Consider the following 26,041-nt stretch of genomic DNA (forward strand, 5'->3'; position numbering starts at 1 on the left):
TGAGGTTTGCAAACTTAATGTCATTTAAAAAGAGCAACAATATTTATTTTTATAAATAAATAAATAAATAAAAATATTGCTGATCCACTTCCCTCCTAATGCTCAAACCCACAGAAAATGGAAAGCTTATCCTGTGGTCTTCTTGTGAGAAGTAGCTGTCCAGATCACATGGAGATAGGACCCATCCTCTTCTTTTCCAGAGATGATCCAAGGAACAGATCTTCTCATTGGACTTTATTTTATTTGGTTTGTCAATTGCTTATAAGCAATTTTTACAACCAGTTGTTGGCTTTGCTTTCACAGAACCATCTTCAGTTTGAGATACTTCCACCGGGAAGTGCAAATGTCAACTGATATCAACTTACAATTTGCACTAAATCAAGTACTGCCTATTCACTATATAGTGTAAATGCTGCATTGTGCTTATGTCAAAATCACTTTTTGCTAGAGAATCTTAACTCATTGTGCTTTCTAGCACTTCATATCTGATCCCAGCAATTTGTTGGTATGATTAGGAAACCCCATGGGGTTGCAAGACAACTAGTAAGTAGGCCCTTGTGGGTTATAGTTTTCAGTTATTGTCAATTGGGTCTTTACCTCAATTGTTCTTACAGTTTTTTTATGCTGCTTTGATGGCATTTTAATTGTTATCCATTGTTAGCTTCCTGGCATTGAGTGAGGTGAGCAGCCATGCACATCAAATCGATAATTAACTCAAATACCAAATTGTTGATATATATCATTAATAGAATCTTAGTTAGCAAGGTAAGTTACCACCCTTTCAAAAGTGGCAATCACCGATTGGCTGAAAAATCTGTAAACTATGTAACTCAAATATAAATATACATGTCAGTGCTTGTAGCTTCCCATTCTGAAAAATAGTGGTGTTTTTCAAACTTGGCACCTTTAAATGTGTGGACTTCAACTCTCAGAATTCCCCAGCCAGCAAAGAATTTTCAGTGTTGAAATCCACCCACTGTAAAGTTGAAAACATTAATCTAAAGTGACTTAACAATAAGCAAAATAATCTAGAATAATCTTCACTGTGCTTTAAATAGATTTAGAAGAGTTAAGAGATGGCAAAATTTGCCTTTTGAATTTGCCTTCCCTGGTTAAGAAATTAAGCTGTATTTTGAGCTCAGTATTCAATTCTAGTATTAATTCACTGCTGCAACAGTTGTTTGGATGATCACTTAATTATAAACTGACAAGTTTGATAACTCAGATACCACAACCAGCTAATTAGGGCACAACGGCTTGCAGATGAATTTCAAATTAAAGTCTCTAATCATAGTTGAACATTTAAGTTGGTTGCTGGGCGATCTCATATTCAAAAATAGCAATTTATAATTTATGTAACTAAAACAATGATAGCTCTGCTTTATATTAAAACCAACAACAATCTATTCTTGCTGAAGGCACAAGAATAAATACTACCTATTACAAGTATTCTAGGGTTATCCAAGGTGTCACCCAAACATGCACAAACCGGTCCATTTTTGGAATATCCTTATTTATCATAACTTATAACAGACCCAGGTATAAATATGTGTTTTTATCTAGCTGTGAGAATAGAATGCTAGATCAGATGGATAATAAGAAGCATTCTTATTTTTGCTTTCATGAAGTAACACTAAAGCCTAAACTATTTCTAATTGAGTCTTTCTAATCCCCCATAACCTTTAGCAAAAGAAGGCTAAAGGTATATATCAGATTTCTGAGATCACATTAAAATCATTTCTCTACAGGATACTTGAAGAGATAACTTTCTGATTTGCACGATGCATATGTGTGCTCAAGAAAAAAAAGCCGATTGTCTTTGAATTCTAATACTCTTCTTCATCCTTCTTAAAGTGTTTTTTTTTCCCTCTTGTTCTTCTTGCATGTTTTATAAGATCCAAGATGAATCTAAAAAGAACACAATCCTTCTGCTTGCAGAGCAGTATTAAATATTTCATACAATGGATCCAAGCTGGCAGTCAGCCTCAGAGCTACAATGGAGCCCATAAAAGAAGCATTTTTCCACGTTTCAAGAAAATGCAGCAATCTCAGAACAAATAAATATACAGTGATGACTGGAAGAAAGAGATAGACTAGCCATGCAGGTGCACACCATTAAAAAAAATACAAAAATGAATGCTAAAAATGAATAAGCTAGTGAATCTTCTGTCAAGAAATATCAAAACTCCAATATCAATAGTATTTTAAGTTGTATTAAAGGAGTCTCACAGACCAAGCAAGCTGTAGCATCACAAAATTTTGCCTGTGCTTCAGCTTAGGCAAAGTTCCAAAAATATTACAATCTAAAAGTTGACAATACTGATGGAAAAAGAACTCAAAGGGAGAAAGGAAAGCTGAATACAAGGTTGTCTACTTTAAGGGAAATGGCTTTTGAGAATTCTAGACAGAGAAATACTTACTTCCTAATTATTTTAAATTTGAGATATTAGGAACTGCATGCATGCATCTCTACATGCCAAGCAAGCATGGAAATCCTACTCATCCTTGTTGCCAAAGAAAGAGTAATTATTTCAAAAAGGTAATAACTTGTCTTAAAAAGGCCATGGTGTTTATTTTTATCTATTCCACCTTCTGCTCAGCAGAACGTATAGTGGTTTGCTGGCCATTCTGAATAGAAAAATCCACTTCCAATGGATATAATAGAAAGAAACAATTGAATAGAGAGGAGGCTTTACCCATTTGTTCCCTGTTCTTTGTTTTTCCAAAGTAGCTCTCAAACAGTTCCAAACATTTCTGTTCTCTTTCTTCCCTGGGATTTTAGCAGCTAGGTTGGCACATCACACTAACCTTAAATCCAGGGTAACAAAAATATAATTGCTGTATTCACTTAAGATGTAATGCCTAAACAAATAAGCATGTTAATGTGATGGCTTAGTTTACACAACACACTAAGATAATGGGTGGTTTGTTATAAGATGCTAACCAAAAACCACCCAGCCCCATTTTTAATGTATTTTGGAAATCCAGTTATTGTGTACTTGCTGGCAAACTCAAAACACACTGTACATCTTTGTCTCAACAGAGCGTAATTTTCTAGCCTTCAGTACCAAACTTTGCTTTTTGTCCTGTTGGGGTTGTAGGGGCTTGGTTTGTGATCTGATGATGTCATGGGAAAAGGTAGGGCCAACTTGTTTAGGGGAATACTGAAGAGCCATTAATTAATATTTAACAGTATCATGGTCACATGAACTGTTAGTTCCATTTTATGCCGCTTCGATAAAACCACACCTGGAATATTGCATCCACTTTTGGTCACTATGATTAAAAAAAATTGTTGAAACTCTAGAAAGAATGCAGAGAAGAGCAACAAGAATAATCATTTAGGTGGGGGCTAAAACATATGATGCATGGTTACAGGAAATGGGTACCCTATTTCCCCATGTATAAGCCACCCCTTTTTTCCAAAATTTTCAAGCCCAAAAAGTAGGGGGGTGGCATATACAAAGCAGGTACACTTTTTATACGTGAAAAATGCATAAAATAATAAAGTAGGAATAAACTGGTTTTCCAGCAGTATGCTATACTTTTTTAAAAAATTGTACGTGATGATACGATTACGAGTGCGAGTACGCGATAGAAATGCATACGCTAGGCATCAGCCTGAATGCTTCGTTCCTACTCTCGTTCCGAAGCGTAGATTGCTAGCGTCACCCGCACCGCTTTCGGCGTCATGACCGAAGTTGTAGATCTAGACGTCGAATTTTGTTTCTTTGTAAATTTTCTTTCTTCATAACTTGTTTCTCTAATAAAATATTTTTTTCAAAACTTCACAGTCCAAAAATTGGGGGGGTGGCTTATACAAAGGGGGTGCTTATACATGGGGAAATACGGTATGTCTAATCTAGGGGTGACATCTAGGACTAGGGGTGACATGATAACAGTCTTCCAATATTTGAGGGGCTGTCACAGAGAAAAGAGTGTCAACCTATTATCCAAAGCATCTGAAGGCAGGACAACAAATAACACATGGAAACTTATCAAGGAGTAATCCAATCTAAAACTAAGGAGAAATTTGCTGTCCGTGTGAACAATTAACGAGTGGAACGACCTGCCTTCAGAAGTTGTAGATGCTCCATCACTGGAGATGTTCAAGATGAGACTGGATAGCCATTTATCCAGAAGGGTCTCCTGCTTGAGCAGGGGATTGGACTGGAATATTTCCAAAATCTCTTCCAACTCTGTTATTCTGTATTCTGTACTTATAAAGAGCTCTATAAACTATATAAATTTGGAAGGGGAACTTGGTTTTGGAATGCATGGACATCTTAAATCTCAGCAAGATTTTTCATCCATTGCGTTTCGCCCAAGCTGTTGCAATGAATCTCCCTCTAAGATTCATTGACACATCCTCCTTACTCTAAGATGGTGCACCTACCAAAGGTTGAAGACTTTTTCTCAAAAGGTTGCAGCTTGTAATGTGTGGCTGATGGAGGACCAAAGTGATCCAGGCAAGGAAGCAGTGTTTTCATAGGAAGCTGGAAGAAAACATTCCATGCCAGGCATTCAATGTTGCACAGAGAATTCTGTGGACAATCGGCCACGAGCTGGTCTCTACAGCCCTTGACTTATGATCACTCATTTAATGATTATTCAAAGTTACAACAGTGCTGAAAAAAAGTAGCTTACAACCAGACCTAGAACATACAACCGTCGGAGCGTCACCATGGTCATATGATCAAAATTTGGGCACTTGTTAACTGACATATGTTTATGATGATCCCAGGGTTGCATGATCACCATTTGAGACTTTCCAGAGAGCTTCAGACAAGCAAAGTCGATGGGAAAAGCCATGGTGATTTACTTAAAAAGGTAAAAAAAGATGATAAAATTGGTGCAATTCACTTAATGACAAATGTCTTGTCCCAACTGTGATCATGTTAAAACATGGTGAGGGGGGCATCAGGTGGGGATCACTTAGTGAGGGTCGGAATAGGGTAGGGATGTAGACATCTTATAGGGTTAATAGCATTTAGGGATAATGGGTTAGGTATGGCCAGAATTAGAACTGCGTATAGGCCTGGGTTTGGTGTGGTGAGTCTCATGATGATGGTGATAAAAGGAAAGGGAGCAAACTCAACCCCAACTCTAATCTTGCCTGGCTTTTAGCCATTCTTGCCTGATTAGAGTATTTGTTGTTTGATGCTATATTGAATAAACTATCATTGTCCTAAAGAGGAGCTTGAGTTTGGATTCATTTAAAGACAAATCTTCAATACTCAAGGACTGGCTGAAATTGAGGACTACTTGTAATGGCCTGGAGCAGGACTGTCCCTTCACTCAGCTCCAGGTTCTTCTCTTCTTTGGTCATTTCTGTTCTGGCTGCCAGAGAGAACTGAATCTCATCATACCAGCCTGTTCTTTTCCTCTTCTTAGTTTTGCCCAGAGGAATACTGATCTCATGAAAGATCAGCAGTTCATATATACGGAATTGATATTCCCATCAGTATACAAATCAAAGGGCTCTGTAGGAGTCCCATGGGAGATCAAAGACAGAGGGGAAGAAAAGCCTAGGAGGAGAAGGGAGGCTGTCTGTCACGGCTGGCTAAGTCTGCACGTAGAACGTAGTCAGCACACCTGAATGCATTCACCCATGTTACATCCCCCTGTGTTTTCACACAGGGTTTCATTCCCTTAAGTATTGCTTGCTGACAATAGACACTTGGAAAGAGGAAAAAAAAGGATTGGGGAAGAGAGAACTGTGATCTTCAAAAGGCAGAGGCATTGCACCAAATAAACTAGCTGTTGGAAGCCAGTTTGTTCGGTGCAGACTAGCGGCTGCAAAATAAGGAATGGTGGGCAAGGGAAGGAGAAGGTAAATAGTCTCAGTGTCTCTGCTGAATACCTGGCCCAGGTCACAGAGCTGAGAAACACGCAAGGAAAAGGACAGAGGGGGGGCTCCAGAGGTGGGATTCTACCAGTTCGCACCTATTCGCTAGAACCGGTTGTTAACATTCTAAGCAATTCAGAGAACTGGTTGTTAGAAGAAATTACTGACCTAATCCTGTAAGGAAGGCAGGAAGGAAACATTCTGGTGTTGCTTACAGAAATTGCTTCTCCATTAACCCTTATTACATTCTTGGCAGGACTAGACTTCCTGTCTCAGGAACGTCTCTGAGTCGCCCCGCTTTGCTGGTACTTTGCTTGTGCGGAGTGACCATTCAAAGTTACAATGGCACTGAAAAAGTGACTTATGACCATTTTTCACACTTACAACTGTTGCAGCATCCCCACAGTCATGAGGCCAGCGAGGAGATGCGTGCCTCGATGTGAGTGATGTTGAGTTGGCCATGCCCACCAACTAAGCTACGCCCACAGAACCAGTTGTTAAAAAATTTGAATCCCACCCCCTCCCGTGCTTGCAACGGGAGATGATGTGGCTTTCTGCTTTTTTACAACTCAGAACTTCGGATTTCCTTGTCTGCTTCAAAGCAGCTTGCAAGTTTCTCTTCTGCCTCAAAGCACCGCCTGCAGAGTCCTTCACCGCATAGAAAATAACACGTGTTGCAGTAGCTCTTCCAGCCTCAAGGCAGAGGTACAGTAAACAGACTGCCATGTGGGCAGCATTTTCAGAAGCGATAGTTTCCTTCTGTCTCAGGGAGGGGGACAAAAGCACCTTCATGAGGGTTAAACTAGAACCAGGCTTAGATATATAAACAAAATTCATTACAAATGTAATAATCCCCATTCAGGATGAAGATCTTCCCCTACAGAAGCTAAGTACCTTCTCCTCTCTATTCAGTACGCATGTTCCAAGGTTTTAAACCGACATTTATTTTTAGCAGATTAGTTAACAGGACTTCTCAAATTTTTCTATTGTCGTGACCTGAAATAGTTCTCTGTTCCCTGACTGGTTGGCTCAAATGCCTCTTTTCTCTTAAAAAGCACTAAAAGCCAAAGAAAAGGGTCAAAGGAGCTGGTCCTCCCCGCCCCCCCGGATGCTGTGGACTGCCTGTGGCTTATGAACCCCAGGACACCCATTTTTTGCAGTTTATGTGTCTCATGTAAACATATACTTTTTATATTTTACATAAATACAGCTGCATAATTACATATGTTTGCCACCCACTCCCATCCCCAGCCAAGTGGAGAAGTCTACACTGGGTGTATTAAATGTAATATCTTTTAATCTTCAATTCTTTTGTGCACAGGCTTTCTTTTAAACTAGTAGGTTCTGAATTTATAATAGACCTCTGCAATTCGAATGCCTTTGTCTTCAGTTTCTTAGTCAGTCAAAGTTATTAAAACACTCTCATTAAAATCCTGTTTATTATCTGAATATTCAAATCTAATGGGAAGGGAAGTAAATGATTCCCTTCCAGAATGGGAGAATAAAGTTCTGATACGATAACAAGAGGGAACAACTATTTCTGCTACTAGAGAAGAATTTGGATCTAAGAAGCAAAGTGCTTAAATAAACATCAACAAGGTTGCAGGAGAAGGTAAGTAAAATGGCAAGTTAGCAAAGAACCAAAAAACCTGAAAGCTTAGCAGCTTTCAGTTCTTATCACCTGAGCATGCACAAAGTGCTTTTTATGCTAAAAAAAAAAAGCTTTGGTGTCCATCAACCCTCCTTTCCCTATTCATCTTTGGAAGTAGGGTAAATTATTAAAAGCTTTATTCTACTTTTCTACCATGCAAGATATTAAAGACACAGAATGAAAACCTTAGGGGATAACTATTTTGCAGAATTCAGGATAAAATTACCCATTAATCTTAAGGAGCATTAAAAAGCATTTCTTGAAGGGCGGGTGGGAATTCCCAGGCACAATGGCTTTAAAATGAGTAGCAAGATATTGCCTGAGCATGCAGTCATAAATTCCTAAATACTGTTTTGCTCACCAATAGAGAATCAGCAGGAATACAGATAATCAGATCTGTAGGACAGACCTCCAACATTTGGAAGCAACCATGTGGTGCGCGGAGGGGGGGAATTTCAAAAGGGCAAGATAGCAGATGCCGTGTTGCAATTCAGTTCTGCCTTTTTTGTACACATTGTCACGTGCCATAAAAAGGGAAGAATCCCACACATGGATTCTGGTGCCTGGGAGCAAACCCTGAGAAAGCTCCCAGCGCATGACTCCTTGCCCATGGTGTAGAGTTGGGTAGCTAGAGGAAGATCTTATGATGACAAGGCCGGCTTCCTCTCTGGAACATCCTTCTGAATGTTTGCCTGGGCTAAATGTTGTCATCTTTCTAGTGTCAGGCACTGCCCATTGTTATTTTCCCCAACACAAACTTCCTATGGCCTACAGGCCCAAACTTCCAAGTTGCTCTCTACTCCTCTCTTCTTATGTCTAGCCCTACTATTAGCCAAAGTGAAGCAGCCATTTCGGGCAACTGCAGCTAGAACCTTAGCAACTCTAACATGGATGACTTCAACAGCCCAAATTTCCTAGCCGGCCTGTGTCTTGGTTTTCTTGGGAGGGATGGGCAACCTGAACCTATTGGGATATTCCTCACTCCATCCCATTGAAGCATTTGCATGTTTCAAAAGTGAATGCAGCTGAACGGTTCAGATCCATCTTTATTTTGGAGAATTGGGAAGATGTTTGGGGAGTACAACTGATACCTTACGGCTTACAAAAGCATAAAGCATCCTTAAAAACCTTGAACCCCTTAAAATTAAGCCAAATGTTCCAAAGGTGGGGGGGGGGTGTTAACGTACAAAATGGACGTACTGGGCAGAAATCTCACTGAGAACAGGGTAGCAAATTAAGAATGAAACCACACAACCATCAGTTGATTTTCTGCTGCCAAAAAAAGGTGCAAATGAGGTAGTCCTCAACTTATGACCACAACGGAGTCCAAAATTTCTGTGGGCTAAGCAAGACAATGGTTAAGTAAGTTTTGCCCCATTTTATGACTTTTCTTGCCACAGTTGTTAAAGTGAATCACTGCAGTTTTTCAGTTGTTAAGTGAATCTGGTTTCCCCACTGATTTTGCTTGTCAGAGGGTCCCAATCACACGACCCCTGGATATTACAACCATCATAAATATATGTTAATTGCCAAGGGTCAGAATTTTGATCACTTGAATCATGAGCATGCTGCAATGCTCATAAGTGTGAAAAATGGTCATAGGTCACTTTTTTCAGTGCTATTGCAACCTTGAACAGTCACTAAATAAAGGGTTGTAAGTCAAAGACTACCTGTAACCTGGTCAGTCTCTTTCTCACACCCGCAGTACAAATTAATGGATTCCTGGAATGATGAACTATAGCCTTGAAATTGAGTAATTATTACATATTAATGCAACTACTGCCACTGGCTCCGACTTGAATCTGCACAACTTAAGCCTCAAAGTTTAAGGGGGCAATTTCTCCCTCTAAGGGACTCTCTAGCTCCCCAAATTGAAAAAAAGAAGTAGCTTTCTCAGACGTAATACCCGCAGATCCCATATAGGGGTCGAAGGGATACCTGGAGTAAACAGGATCAATCATCTAACCTGTTGATTCCTCCTTTTCATTGGAAAAAGTTAATATGATTAAAGATGGAAGTCACTTGAGAGCAGGGTAATGGCACCCTTTTACTCTAGAAATAATTTCCCCACCATAAAAATGGGAACATATAATGGGCATAAGAAAACATCTGGACGAACAAGAGGAAGACCTGCAACCAAGACAACAGCAAGTTAAAAGAAATCGGAGTTCAGGCCAGAAATGTAATTTGAGTAAGCACCTTAGACACGAAGGTCCCTACTTCTCATGAAGAAAAAGGGAAACAGGGAGGAAGGAAAGGAGAAGCACATTCAGACTTGCTTGATTCCGTTAATAAAAATTTATAATAAAAGTAATATTAGTTTGCATGCCTTTGGTTTCCACGCTTGGTCTATTTCAGTGGTCTCCATCCTTTCTGGCTCTGTTGACTACTGGTGGTGGAGCTGGGGAAGAGATGGTGGTTTCTGGCCCACTGCTTGCATGGCCAGAACCTAGTACCGGGCTATGACCAAGGATTGGGGACCTCTGATCTATTTGACAGAAGGATGGATGGATGGATGGATGGATGGATGGATGGTTGTCAGCAAAGAATTAGATGTTTCAGTGTCTCTATGCTACCCTCTTGTAGTCATTTTTGCATCTGATCTGATATTCATAACAAAATAGACCTTGAGCATAATTATCTTTTTCAACCAGTCCTTTGGTGCTCCTACTATGTACCAAATCAGGGATCTCCAACCTTGGCAACTTTAAGACTTGTGGACTTCAACTCCCAGAATTCTGGGAGTTGAAGTTCACAGGTCTTAAATTTGCCAAGGTTGGAGACCCCTTGTGCCAAATATTAATTCCAAACAAATTCTTGATTTCTTCATGGCTGAATACTGTAAACATTTTATTCTTTATCCATTCTCACTGACAAGCAATCCCATCCTTACAGCATGCAGAGGAAAGGAAAAAAAAATCTTCTGAAAATCCTGTGAAATTGTGCAGCAGGAATCAGTTTTAGCCTTTTACGTAAGTGATGGCAAATGTCTAAAATGGGTAAAAAGAAGATGACTAAAGCCACAGTTCCCACTCACAATACCCAAAGGATCTGAATGCTTGCACCAGCAGCCCTTCCTTGAGCTACAGATAAGGAAGCCTCTTACCCTGAGATGAGGAGTGGAGAGTAGCTGAAACAGTTCCTTTTCATCATTATTCATCGGTGCAGTCTGCAGTTCTTCCATCACCTTAATGAAAAGAAAAAGAGGGAAGAGAGAAATTCACACACAGACAACCAAGGCTTTTCTGATTATACTTCCAGTGATTTGTTTGGTAATTTTAGGATCACACTCTAGAAAAGGTCATATGTCCAGAGAAGAAGTCCTGGAATGTATCAGAATTATAGAATAACAGAGCTGGAAAGAACCTGGGAGGTCTTTTAGTGCAACCCTCATCTCATCGTATAAACCTACACAGAATTAAAAAGAACCACAGAAACACAATGGAGCTGACTTGTACCAAATGTTGGAAGCAGGCCTACTGCAATAAAGCAATTACTTCTAGCAATCTCCATTTATAAACGTTTCACTGATATTCTAAAAATGCCAAACTCCAAAAACCAAGAATCACATACTGGGGTTCTTCTAAGCCGTTTCCTTTATTGTCCCTCATCTACAGAGATTTTGCCAAACTAAAGCAGACTGCTTACTCCATTAAACATATACTATTTCAGAACTCCTAAGGAAAAGCTATTTTAACTCTTTCTCACACAAACTACCTAAATTTCTCTGTCTTTTGCTCCTTTGGAACACCCTCCCCTCCTTCTTTGGGAATCCAGACTACGTACCGCTATTAAACTGGTGGGTTATGGTGTAGCCCAGTGCTTTGCTTCGTGGGTTGGCAAGGCCAGCCCAAGGCTCCCCTGCCTAAAAGAAGGCATAAGTGAACTGAAGATGGTTGGGTTCATCCTTGAGATCCATAAAGGACAGCTTTATCCTCACCTAAATATTTATCCTGCCACCCCACAGCTATCTCTAAAGTAATGTTTCTCAGCTCTGGCAGGTTTAACACTACAGTGAAAATTGGAGTTCAGAGGGAAAAAATGGCAAATTAAAGACAACTTTTCCTTCCGTTTCCTTCTCTTTGCCCTTTCCCAGTTGAACTTACATCTTCAGCAAGAGCAGAGGCACTATGCAGTACTGGGACCGGACTGTGTTGTTCATAATGGCACAATTTTTCATGAATCTGAAACAGAGAACAGACAATATACACAGGCACACACATACAAACATCCAGTTGTCGGAGCTATCTAAGAAACTGATCCTTTCAAGACAATGATTTATTTCAACCAAGTGAAATATCCAACATGTAGAGACTCTGGAAAAGAAAAGCTTGCTCAATTTCTCATTTTAATCTCAGACAATCAGTTTGAGAATCTATATGGTAGCTAGAACATAACAGGGTTTTTTTAAAAAAAAAATCTGTGTGGCTATAGCAGCATCTGCTGCCTGATGGCTTTTGCCATTTTTATTTTCATAGCACAGGATGCTTGAGGGCTGAGATGGCAGGCTGCAAAATAAATACCCTTTAGGCGGGAAAGCAACAGATGCCAGGCTGGCCAGAAGTTATAGGAGAGGGGAGAGGATCTCCTCTCTATGACTCCGTGTCTCTTTGAAAACAAGAAAAATCATTATTCTGTCCCCAAAGCCAAATATTTTATGGTGTGAGCAATCCTCCAGCACCCCAAAGTTTCTTCATGAGTTATGAGTTACCATGTATTTATTTATTTGTGATTTTTAAAAGTAATACAGTAACACGTAAGGAATTGCATATTAATGGTTTTGAATTCCTTATTAATTCAGTTTAGGCCAACAAATAATATTGAATAGCAATTGTAATACTGTATATATAATAATATATAAATGTCATTAGAATATAATGTATAATTATAATGTAATACGTAATAATAATTAGTTAATTAATTGTATTTAATTTTAGTTAGGCTTAAATAAATGTTGTTAAAATTCACTCAAATGAAATTCTCATTCTACCTTTTCCACAATTCTGATCACTTTTTCTTCAAATTTTTTATTTTTAAAAACAAACATAAAAACATAAAACCATCTTCCATTTTATATACATACAGTGTGTCAGTTGGTTACACATCTTTAGTGCTATCCTTTTGTAATCATTTACTCACAATTTATATCAGTCTTCACATTGTCAAACTAACATATGCTTATATATTTATCAGTTATTAATTATCCATGACTAAACTATTTATTCCATCATTTTATACGAGATGTTCCAAGTTTAACCTTAAAATTTGTGTTATACTTTCAACCAGTGGTTATATATATATATATTATGTTTTATATCAGCCTTTTAAATTTCTATCACAGAATTATCTAATCTATTACATTACCATGCCTTTTTATCCAACCATTGGTAAAACAAATCCCATATCATATAAAATTTCTTGTCTTCTTGTTCTCTAATTTCAAATGTCCGTTTACTCATTTCAGCACAGTCCATAATTTTTTTGATAACTTCCTCCTGCATAGGTGTTTTGTCATTTTTCTAGTTCTTCACAAATACAATTCTAGCCGCTCTTAAAACATTTACAATCAAATATTTCAGTTCTTTATTGTATTTGTCCAGTATGACTCCCAATAAAAAGATCTCTGGTTTAAAGTCTATATGTTGTTTTATCATTTTCTCCAACCATGTGTGGATTTTAGTCCAATATTTCTTCATGTCTGAACATGTCCACCACATATGGTAATATGAACCAGGTATCTGATGACATTTCCAGCGTTTATCTGATTTATTCTTAAACATTGTCGCAAGTCTTGTCAGGGGTAAGTGCCACCTGTAAAACATCTTATACAAATTTTCTTTATATGCAGTTGACATTGTCATTTTATAATTTTGAGACCACAATTTTTGCCATTTCTCTAAATCAATCCCATATCCAAAATTTTTCCCCCAAGCAATCATCATTTCTTTGACTTGTTCCTCCTCCAATTTAAATTCTAATAGATGTCCATAATGTTTTTAATTACCTTTTCATTAAATTTTTATCTAATTCAGTCAACTTGTCATAAATACCTTCTACCTTAGAGTCTTTATCAAACCTAGATTGTATTTGCAAATATGAAAACCAATTGATTTTTACACCTTGTTCTTCCAACTCTTGTATAGACCCTTTTCATTCAATATCTCCCCATATCTGTTTGTTCCTTTTTATATATTATTGGATAAGAAAAAGCTTCAATAGTTGAAAGCCATGTTGGAATCTTTTTATCTTCTCCCAGTTCAAAAACAATGCCTCACGAATATAATGTCTTCTGAAATACCCCTGTATTTTAGTCCCCTTATACCAGAGAAAGGCATGCCATCCCAGCAGCAAGTCATGGCCTTCTAAAGTCAATAATCTACTGTTCCTTACTGTTCCTTACTGTTATCCATTCCTTTACCCACATCAAACTTGTCGCCTGGTAATATAGCTCCCAGTTGGGCAAGGCAAACCCTCCTCTTGTTCTTGCATCTTGTAACAGTTTTAATTTTATTCTTGCTTTTTTACCCTGCCAAATATATTTCAACACAATTCTATTTAAATCTTCAAAAAACTCTTTCCCTAACTGAATAGGAATTGTCTGGAATAAATATAAAACTCTAGGCAATATATTCATCTTAATTGTGGATATTCTCCCAATTAATGATATTTGCAATTTTTCCCATTTCATCAAATCTGTTGCAATCTGCTGTTTGAGTTTAACATAGTTACCTTCCTTCAGCGTACTACATCTTGATGTAATATGAATCCCTAAATATTTAACCTTGTTCGTGACCTGTATTTTTAAAATTTCTTCCAACTCTTTCTTTCGTCTTGCTAATATATTCTTTGTTAATATCTTTGTTTTGTCTTTGTTTATTCTCAAACCTGCTACTTTTCCATATTCTTCTATTTTTTCTATTAATTTGAGTGCTGTTTCCAATGGGTCTTCTAATAAAAATACCAGGTCATCTGCAAAAGCTTGCAATTTATACTCCTTTTTAATTTTCATTCCTTTTATTTCTTTTTCTTCTCTGATATTCCTATTCAAGACTTACAATGTTAACACAAACAGCAGAGGCGACAATGAGGCCTTGCCTTGTCCCTTTTCTTATATCTATGGATTCTGTTAATTCTCCATTCACCATCACCTTTGCAGTTTGTTCATGGTATATTGTTCCAATGGCTTGGATAAATTTCTTACCAAAGCCCATTTGTATCAATTGCACTAAAATAAATCGCCAACTCACATTGTCGAAGGCTTTTTGAGCATCTAGAAACATCAAGGCCATTTGCTTGTCAGGGTTGCTTCATAATATTCCAGAGTATCCAAAATGATTCTCACATTGTCTTTGATTTGTCTCTTTGGGAGAAATCCATTTTGATCAGTATGAATAAAATTATTTAAGTATCTTTTTAGTCTTTCTGCCAGAATTGAAGCAAAGATTTTATAGTTGAGTTCAATAAAGATATAGGTCTATAATTTTTAACTTGCTGTAGGTCTGTACCTTCCTTCGGTATTAGTGTAATGCATGCTTCTCACCATGTTTTGGTATCCTTTTCTTTAACATAACTTCATTCATAAGTTCTAAAAGATGAAGATTCAATATTTCCTAAAAAGTCTTGTAAAATTCCACTGGCAAACCATCTGGACCTGGTGCTTTCCCAACATTATGTTTTTTTAAGGCTTCTGTTAATTTCATCATTGTTATACTTCTTTCTAACATTGTTTCAATGTTTTTGGGTATCTGAGGTAGGTTTGCTTTCTGAAGATATTGTTTAACTTTTTCTTCTTGACTATTCTCTTGAAAGTACAGTTTTCCGTAGTAGTCTTGTATATTTTTTTCTTCTCCTCATTTCCATAGCAAACCTGTCCTTCTTTATTTATCATTTGACTAATTCTTCTTGCTTCTCTTTCCTTTCTCAGTTTATAAGCTAGCCATCTGCCTGGTTTATTTGCATCTTCAAAGCAATTCTGTTTAGCATTTTTAATTTTTTGTGCTAATTCCTTTTTTCCATTAGTCCCATTTTATGTTTAATTATATCCATTTTATTTTTAATGTCTTTTTTGTGGGAACATCTATAAATCTTTTTCCAGTCTTTTATAGTCATCCTCTAATGTCTTAAATGTCTCTTTCTGTTTTATGTTTCTTCTCCTAGTATAATCTATTATCAAGCCTCTTGTGTAGGCCTTCATCATGTCCCAGAGATTCTGTAAAGATGTATCCTCTTTTCTATTTTCTTTGAAGAAGAAAATAAGTTCTTTCTCTATATTCTATTTAAAGTCTTTTTCTTTCAGTATCGTATTACTTAAAGTCCATCTAGATCTCCTCTTGTATCCTTTCCAAATAACTGACACTGGATTATGATCTGCCCAAGTGCTTGTTAGTCAAAAAGGGATTTTCAAAAGGGTTGTTTAAAAAGGGGAGAAAGAAATACAAACAAAAATAAAAAGATTAAAAAGTACCAGTCCAGCTTAAAGTTAAACATCTTTGCCAAATTCAAAGTTGCAATAAAAAGGGAAAAAAGAAAAAAACTTTCACTTTGACAATTAATCACGCCACTTAAATTCTTTTCTCTTCACTTTTAGTCCACTTTAATTTTTTCAGGGTGTTCTCTCCAAGAAATAATAAGTAAAAGTTCATCTCACCAAACTGACACACTTTCTTTCCGATCTCTTCTGTTCCAGAGCTGTCCCAGCTTCAACAGCTTGAAAGTCTGTCTCTCTGCCGCTGGCAAAAGGGGCTTTTCCTGGATCAACCAGGGACTTTGTGATGTCCCTGGGATCGACAGGATGTGCCTTCCTTAATCACCATCTCTACAGGACAGTTTAGGTCAGGTGGGACCGTCCTGCAATGGAGATATCAGGGGCGATCTTGGAGCTTCAAGATCACATGCTGTACCACTGAGACACCAGTTCCGTCCCCCCCCCATTCTCTGACCACTTTTTGAACTGCAGCCATTTGAAAACCAAATATCTATACAAAAGATTGGGCACCTTGACTCCTTATCAAAAGAATTGTGTGTCAAAGTTTCCAGTTTTTCTATCAGACTGTAATCTTATGTATGCCAATCAGGGAGCTAAACATTTGGTCAAGCATTTTTCCAATCCCATTTTGCCAATCCCATTCTATTCTTTGAATATTGATTACATTCCTTGAACTCTACATACTACGCTCTTTGATTTCTTACTAGTTGCTCAGTCTCTTCCCTGGGCATTTCTTGGGCATGCCATGAAGTTAATATTTTGAACAAATACATAACTTGGCTTCTGGGGACTATACAAAGAATTATAAGATTCTTAAAAGAGAACTATGCACTGTTGGTGCAGTATACAATAGTCCCCAGAAGGTTGCACACAATTACTTAGCCAGACTGATCATGGTTAAGACACAACAAGTTGCCTTCTGGGTATTCTCTGATTGACAACAACCAAATATAGCAATCATCTTGTGAATCCCATGCTATGACTACTGTTTTGCAGGAAATCCGCAGCATACTTTCTGATTCCAAATTGATTAATAGTTTGAAAAAATTGACATCTCCTGTAACAATGCATCATTCATAACTCATCCCAAAGAATTTTTTAAAGGAGAGCTATTCACTGTTGGTACAGTATAAATATCAACACTAGGCATTCATTGCTTCAGAAATAGAATTCATGTACTTGTATTTCTTTTGAATTAAAGTGTTTCTGTCCATTGTTATTAACTGAAAATACGGTCTCCAAGTTCTGCAGAGAGCTTTGTAGGCCATGTTATCAAAAAATAACATTAACAAATCTAAAAATCTATATATTTTTGTGGTTTTCTTTCCTTTCAAAGTGTGAGCAAAGATCCTGAACACAAGCTTTATTATCAAGCTTATTTCAAAGAGATTCAGTCTGCTTGTTTGTTTGTTTGAAAAAAGGCACTTTCACAAATAGATTCATTTACAGCAAGATCCAATTTGTTTAAAAACAGAAATTATACAATTATTTGTGGGCTAAAATGCTGCCCCTCTATAGCTAAATTGTGGTTTTTGCTTTGCATATTTAACTCCAATTCACCAGGATGCTGAACTATAGATCTATGTTGAGAGAATAGTATAGACTCTTCCATTCCATGAAACAGTTAAAAGTTCTTTAGCAATATGACAGCCTTGTAAACAACTTCAGTGAACTTTTGATTTTACAAACCTTGTTTAGCAAACTTGGCCAAAACAGACAAAATCTAGCCATACTGCATGTTGGTGCACATGCATAAAATCCTGGTAGTCATTTTATATACAGATATTCCTTGGCTTATGACTGGTGGCTTAGCCCCCATTCAAAATTATGACAGATCCTGAAAAAGTTCCAATGGCCACCCCTCCCCTACAGTCACAAGGTCACATTTTCAAAACTCAGCAACTGGCCCACATTTCTCTTTATCACCACCTCGTTCACTTAACCACCGCTGCAAAAAAGGTTGTAATATGGGGTGTGTCATGTGATGGGCCAGTTAACAAACATGATGACTTTCAACCATAATTGTAGCCTCTAGCTGAGGACTACCTATATACATTTGCCAGTTTACATCCATGTAAAACATATAAAATACATAAAACATGCATGCATAAAGGCCCACTGGATTTAACAGACACTCTCACTTAACAGACATCCCCTCCTCCCTCTAGCCATTAAACCCACTGTTTAATTAGCACCTTAAAATTAGGAATTATTTCACTGACAAACTTTCATTCATTCTGTCTGATATGCTAACAAAATATCTATGTGATTAGAACCAGAGGAATGATACGAAAAAAAGCAATTGACTAGTTTTTCTTAACATTTCATTCCTCTCAATTGCATTTTCCTTTTCATTCATGAATTAGGCATTTGTTTTCAGGAGCCCAAGTTTCACTATTTTCAATTAAAACCCAGCTTTCTATGGCTACAACTTAAATGTTTTCCATCCAATTGACAGGTTATTTTCAGAAATTCTATCATGCGTGTGGGGTAAAAATACCAGCAAGTATCGAGGTTGTCAAGTTTCAATCAGATTGGATTAAGTATTCTTATTTTACAAGAAAAGTTAAACAGACATAGTCTTTTATTCAAGCAGAACTTTCCAAATTGATTTCTTCCCCATCACTTTTTTTTTAATTTGTCCATGCTGTTGTAAACGATTTCAATTCGTCATCCCTTTAGAAAATGTTATTTCCCATTCATGGTCACAAGAAACCAAAGAATTATCACATGTTTTGTTTTCCAAATATTTCCAAATCCAATGCATATAATCAGTGCATTCAAGCAGGAAATTGTATGTTGTGAAGTGGAAAGGCACTACTGAGCTTTCACCGATTATATCCTAAGAACATCAGAAGAGCTTTAGAGTTTAGACCAACCAAAGCTGTTTCTCCAGGGGTCATTGGAAGCTTCCACAGGGATGGAGTAGGGATAAAAAGAACAACCACCCACAAATAGATAGCAACAGCTGTATAACTGAAGCCCAGGTCTTCTGTATGTGCCCTCACATGATGCTTAATTGAGTACTTGAACATCATGTGAGGACCTTAATTGCATAGTCATCGCTGCCATCTTGATTCCTATCACCACCTTCTCATATTTTGCTTATTAAGATCAATAGCCCACAAAGAAAATGCAACACCATATTCTAAAAGTTTGATAGATTCTGGCAGTCTTAGTTTCCACCATTTTCTTATTATACACTGGACTCTAGGTTATGTAAAATCTTTATTATTAATAAGCCAACAAAAGGCCATAGCCTGTGTGAAAACTCAAAGTATGCCAAGCCAAGCACCTTAGAGCAACTATGGAATGTATGTTGTGGGTGTTCACAAAACTTTATGTGTGCTCAGAAACATGGCCTGGAGCATATTCACACATTACAATGTCCAGTTTTGAGCCCCAAGTTTGAATGTTAGGCAAAGAGAAAAACTAGGAAGCTAACAGAAAGATTTTCTCTATAGAAAAATATTTACTTTCATTAAGCAGCTGAGACTTCTCTCACTAAAAATGTCTTTCAGGAATACCATCTCCTCCTTATGATTGGAGTCAGGCCTCAGCTGTGAGGTCAGGAGGGCAAGCGTCTCATGCAAACCTAAAGGATCAATATAAAAGGGACTGGTCAGAATGCCCATGGTCAAATTGTAAAATAGCATTTTACAGAAGTTTAATCTGTCCCAAAGAAGGACTTTATAACATTACTTTGAAATACCAGCTTCAAGCCAGAAAATTGGAAGAATAAATCCCTTAAAGCATGTCTTCAAACTTACAACTTTAAAATGTCTGGACTTCAACTCCCAGAATTCTTTAAAATTTACTTTTCACATTTCTGATGGAGATTCCAGTTCCAAATTCAAATTTTAATTTATTGGACAAGACTGTTCAAGTCTGGTGCTAGGTTGTTCTCTGTCTTTTTTTCTCTCTCTTTCCCATCAGCCAAACAACAACACTGAAAATGGAAAAGGTACTTTCCATCCTGAGGCCTACTCTGAGAGTCCCATCTCTCCAGGAAAATTGCTTAGCATGTTCTGCTGTTATTTTGATACCCAGGCTTTCAAAAATCCTTTTCTTTGTAGGTTGTGCAACTTTTATTTATTCCACTGAATATAAGATTGCTTTTAGCATCCAATTGTAGCTGCTTCACTTATCTGATTATCATCATTTTTACACCATTTTTTTTGTATATGTACTGTAAGGTCAGAGCTCCACATCAGCAGGATCAGAGTTAAAATCGAACAGATAAGAAGGAAAAAAAAGGATTATTTGAAAACTATTCCAAATCTGTGCAAATGGCTTCTTACAATGGGAATAACTCAAAATATTTTACCACCGGTTCTGTGGGCGTGGCTTGGTGGGCATGGCAGGGGAAAGGATACTGTAAAATCTCCAGTCAGAGGTGGTATTTGCCCATTCTCCGAACTACTCAAAATTTCCGCGACCGGTTCTCCAGAACTGGTCAGAACCTGCTGAATACCACCTCTGAAGTGACTTATCTCAAGGAGAACCAGCCTTAAGCACCGTGTACATCCTTGAATGCTGGACATCAGCTGGAAAAGCAAACTGGAGTCAAGAGAAAGACAGAACTTCATTGTTCTTAGAATAGATATTAGTAACTTCTGGGCTGGGGCCATCACTGTCTTGTGATCCCATGCAATGCCAAAATATAAACATTTTAAAATATTGTATAAAAAAGTAAAGCACATAAAGCAAAATCAAATTGAATGTATTTATTTTTCACTGGAAGTCAACAGTTATCCTCTGGTGCAGTTTTTCAAACTTGAGAATTTCAAGATTTATGGACTTCAATTCCCAGAATTCCCAAACCAGTTTGGCTGGTTGCAGAATTCTGGGAGTTGAAGTTCACACATTTTAAAGTTCCAAGTTTGAAAAAACTTGGAACTAGTGGCATGGTAGATGTGGCCACATTGTCAATTTCTATAACTCCCCTTTCCAAGACTATAACAACTCTAAATCTGATATATTTAGAGTGACTATATCTTCCAAACATCCATTGGGAATTCTGTCCCAATTTAGTTGTACTAGCCTTACCTCAGGACCACCAGATCAGGGAAAACTGACTTATAATCTGGAAAAAAAATGGCCAAAGGGTACAGCTTTTTGTTTGTTTTTTCCCATTTTATATTGGTCTACTGAGATTAGGTTTCCTTTTATTGTTGATACTTTAGCTTTGGTTTTTTATTATCAGCTTATTTTAAACCAATGCAAGGGTTCAGATCAGTAAATAAATAGCACTAGAAACTGGCTTATCTTTAAAGGCTTCTGGACCTTCAGTTCTATGTAAGATAGTTATAGAAAAGCACATTTTCTAAAAGATAAACCAAGAATGACATCATAATTAAGGTATCAGAAATTCTAATACCTGAATCTTCAGATAGGACAGGCATGTTATGTTTCTTGCTCACTACCTACAGATCCACGTGTTCAATCCACCTTCAACAGCTCTAATTTCCACACCAACAGAATGCCTGGAATCAAAGAAAAGACAACACTTGTTAGTTTTTTGACAATTTGAAAGTATGTTAAAATGCTTGCTTTCTAAAGTCAATTACAGATAGATTATTTCTAATTTGATTATTGTATGGCTTCATTGCCTCTGCTGTTTGGAGCAATTATTTATAATCATTGGTAGAAAGAGACAAATTGATCCAAACTGAAAGAAAGAAGACATTCACATAATTGTGGAAAGATCTGCATTAAATATGGATAAATCCAATTGAACTCACAATTACATAAATACATTCCACATCCACAGGTATCAAAAAGCTTAACACAAACAGGCAATTTCATGACCCTTCCAGGAGCATTTCAGTCCTATCATGCAAAGGAATCCTGGCCCAACAAGGCTTTCATCTTAACTAGTGGTTCTCAACCCTGAGCAACTTTAAGAAGTGTATATTTCAACTCCCAGAATTCTTCTTCTTAAAGCTGCTGAGTTTGAAAAATACGAACCGAAACTACTGCCAAAGTCTCCCCCTGCACACGCACCCAATCACAATCTTTCTATTCTTCATCTAGCATTGGTAATATCATAACAAGCCCGCTTCATGGATTGGCTTGTGTAAAAAGCATGGATTGACTTGCGTAAAAAACAAAAACATAGCAGAATTAATTTCAATTTATGGGTTAGTAAAATGTTGTTAATTTAAAATAAAACAGTGAAATATTCCAGTTTTTCTCTAGACAAACAGGATAGTCTAGGAAAACAGAGTAGTCTACAAATTTTTAGACAAAGCACATTGGTTGGCAATGTTTTGCTCTGCACAAAGAATGCTCTTCATGAGCATTCTTTCCAAAAACTGCACTTTATCATTGAAGGGAAAAAGTTTCCTTTTCAATGTTTGACCCCTGCTATTTGGTAAGTTAAGCATCATCTACTGAACCAAAAGACATTTCCCACTTCAGCATATATTTACTGAAAAAGCTGATGAAAGCAATGCAAATTGCAATAGACATATTGTCTAATAAGTAGGCTGCATTCTATGCACACCCAGCTATGTGGAAGTAAGCTCAGCTGGATTTAAAGCTATCCCAGATTGGGTACACCAACTTTGTTAAGCCACAATGTGATTAGTTTCATTTTGATTTACTATCTTAAGTGAAGTCAGCCATTGTCACTTGAAAACCACTGTGCGTAGAAATAAATGACTTGTTGCATTTAGAGGCTGGCTGTCTTTTTAATTCTGGTTTCCAAGGTCCACAGGGGATGTAAATTAATATATATTTCTCTTTATTTATACAAATAACTCAAGACAGCAAGCAGATCTAACACACATTCCTTTTCCTATTTTTCCCCACAACAACTCTGTGAGATGAGTTGATCTGAGAGAGATAGACTGACTCAAGGTCAACTAGCTGTCTAAGGTGGGACTAGAATTCAAAAGTCTCCTGGCTCATAGTCTGATGCTTTAATTATTAGTCCTGTAATGACCTGATCTGACTGGAATAAGCAGGACCAACTTTTTAACTATTTTGGGGGTACAGATAGGGGAATAGAGAGATACGATGGCTCAGTGGCTAAGATGCTGAGCTTATCGATCAGAAAGGTGGGCAGTTCGAATCCCTAGCACCATGTAACAGAGTTGAGCTCCAGTTACTTGTCCCAGCTTTTGCCAGCCTAGCAGTTCGAAAGCATGTAAAAATGCAAGTAGAAAAACAGGGACCACTTTGGTAGGAAGGTAACAGCGTTCCGTGTGCCTTCAGCACTTAATCATGCTGGCCACATGATCACAGAGACATCTTCGGACAGCGCTGACTCTTCAGCTTTGTAATGGAGATGAGCACCACCTTCTAGAACCGGAAACAACTAGCACATATGTGCATGGGGAATCTTTACCTATAGGGGAATATTTAAGACTTTTGTCCATTAATGTTTCCTAATGGGAAAAATCAGTCCATTTGGGAGGGGAATAAGATTTGGGGGGGTGGGCTTATGAAATAACAGCCTTGACTCTCTGCAAGTGTTAAGGCACCATTTATTTTTTTGATTTTTTCATTTTGTCAAACAATTATTAGATAACAGGTGTAAGTATAAACATGGTTATAAATACATGAAATGGATACGAATAAGAAAAAAAAGAAACAATAGATGGTAGGCACGTTTGTGCGCTTATGCATACCCAGACCATGCTGTCCTGGAAATCGCTATCCAAATTCATGACATCTCATCAAAATGTTGACATGACTACAAAAGGGTGTTGAAAAACCTAGGATAATCCATCTCTGGGTAAGGACAACCACCACTTGCAGAAGCATGCCCATATTCTTTCTTAAGTCCTTGTCTTCAAGATTCAGTTTCTTATCTGCTCACCTAGAAATAGTTGCAACTCAAAGGATATGGAGCTGGACCATTTTGTACAGTATGAGAGAACTGTACCATTTGTTGACTTCTATGCTTCTGCACCACTTTGTCCCTTTCTGCTGTGCTAGCTGGGCCCCTGGGTTGATTATTGATCCTGACCATCTTGAAGAACTATTCCCCCCCCGCCATTTGCTTCATATTATCTTTTTCAATAGGGTGTTCTTCACCCATGTCACTCTAGAGCACAGGGTGGGGTATCACGGGTGCTTACCAGTTGTTGCAGAAGAAAAAAAATCTCTACTCTTTCCTATAACTAGTTAAATCCATTTGGGATAATTGGCCAGAACTTTAAGAAAACCACATGCGGTGCAGAAGTTTATGAAGTGAAACAAGAAAGTTCTGCACGTTTGTTTTCATGTCTCAGCCTTCTCATCAGTTAGATCTGTACAACACATTACTGTAAACTATGTGAAAATGGGACAGGGTAGTCTATGGTTCATCATGTTGTTGGCCACTCACTGTCTTAACATCGTGTGTGACTTTGATTGTGAGTCATAATATAATTCCTTTGGTTTGGCTATAGCATGCTTACGGAAACACAGTAATTAAATTCCGTTTACCCTGTTTTCAGTTTAGAATGCTGCATGCACTACAGCTGGACATGTAAAATGTAGCGGTGGTGAACAATAATTAACAATAATACTGTTATGCTGCACTCTTGTCCATGAAACATTGCATCGATGGCTATCCTTTGATGAGGCAACAACACCAGCACTGACTATCAACCTAAGATATTTATCGTATAATTGTAAGCAACTCATGTAGGAAAGTTCAATAACTTAGTGTATTTCTCTGAATTTTCTCTGCTAGAGTCATGCAGTGTATAATCCCTAGAGCATCAGGGATTTCAGATAAGTCTACATTTACTCCATGAGAGAAAATTTTCATGTAACCTGGCCTTCCCCAATCTTATTATGATTTATTCTCTCCACACATTGGGAGAGTACCAAGTCAGGAAAGGCTGATAATCATTTGTACAGGTAGTTTTTGTTTAGCAGCACTCCCGTTTATAGACTATTCATAATTATAATGGTGATGAAAAAGTATCTTTGCAACCATGACCTTTAAGTAAATTCTCATGGCAAAAATGTCACAAGCCACAGTCTCATGACCATTGGGTGCTGCACACCGCCATAAATATGGGGTCTTTTGCTGAGCATCAAAATGTGGTTGCATGACCATGGCAGGATCCCAACATTGGATTCTCAAAGCTGGGCCCTTTGCAGAGGAGGCAATCTGCCATAACCTCAACTGGTTGCTAAGCAACTAATCATAATTCAAGACTACCGGTATTACCTTTTACTGTTGCATTAACAATGTTTTGAAGCTGAGCATGATACTTGCTATCCATACTAACATATTCTGCTTGAGATGGGATGACCATCTTAAAACTTCTTTTGATTCAAACTTGATCCCTAGTGATTTTATGAATATATTCATGTAGTTCTAGATGTAGTTTCTTCTTATTTTTGCAACAATGTGGAAGGAGTGCGCTACTGCCAATAATGTTTTTCATATTTCCATTGAAACCTTTAACCCAGGAATTCTCCAGGAGCATCCCATTCAAGTAAAGCAAGCTAAGCTCTGCTTAAGTTCAAAGCCCAGAAAGCTCATCCAAATTCCACCCCATGCTTAGATAGTATCATCCTAGTTTCATCCTATTCTGAAAATCAGGATGTTGCACAGGAAAAAAAATTCCCAGCATTATTAAAATAAGCAGTTCTTACAGTTGTTGCAAATGCAACCGTTCTAGACAAAATTCCTCGGTCAACAGTCACTGAACTCTACCTTCTAATATTCATCATCCTGTGTGACAAAGAAAGGTAGGAAGGTTGCTTTTTACAGCCCCTTCTTCCATCTACTTATTTCACCTCTACCTAACTGGGAAGGATTATGTGAAAACTTTGTGGAAACAAGAGTGGAAAGGGCCATATTGTTGGGTCAACAATCCAAGCCTCTCCAGATACAGGAAGGGAGAAAAGCTCATTGCAATTCAGGATGACAGTGGGAAGACCTTTGGGGAAATTATTCCTCTGTAAATTTTAATTTCATTCCACCACAGGATCAATGGAACTCCCTTCCTAGAATATGTAAAATGCTCAACATATATCTTGATCTAACAAATTTATCAGGAACACTGCTACAGTAAAAATGACTGCAAACTTAGCTTCACAGGAC

At 37.6% G+C, this 26,041-nt stretch overlaps 1 protein-coding gene across 2 annotated transcripts in view; it reads right to left on the reverse strand.

Annotated features, from left to right (window-relative positions):
- MPP3 (MAGUK p55 scaffold protein 3) overlaps nt 1-26,041 on the reverse strand; it is an 89,162-nt gene that overhangs the window by 55,129 nt on the left and 7,992 nt on the right. Inside the window, exons 2-5 of one of the 2 annotated variants that reach the window (XM_026710835.2) lie at nt 21,365-21,470; nt 19,461-19,579; nt 11,606-11,683; nt 10,606-10,686 (exon numbers count right to left, since the gene is read on the reverse strand). In XM_026710835.2, the coding sequence (XP_026566620.1) occupies nt 10,606-10,686; nt 11,606-11,683; nt 19,461-19,579; nt 21,365-21,389 (303 nt within the window). In that variant the 5' untranslated portion in view covers nt 21,390-21,470. The remainder of the gene's footprint in view (nt 1-10,605; nt 10,687-11,605; nt 11,684-19,460; nt 19,580-21,364; nt 21,471-26,041) is intronic. The other variant, XM_087917363.1, reaches the window with a different exon arrangement.

The sequence above is a fragment of the Pseudonaja textilis genome, chromosome Z (genome assembly GCF_049901715.1).
Source record: "Pseudonaja textilis isolate UNSWEBS1 chromosome Z, rPseTex1.2, whole genome shotgun sequence".
In the NCBI taxonomy this organism is placed as follows: domain Eukaryota; kingdom Metazoa; phylum Chordata; class Lepidosauria; order Squamata; family Elapidae; genus Pseudonaja; species Pseudonaja textilis.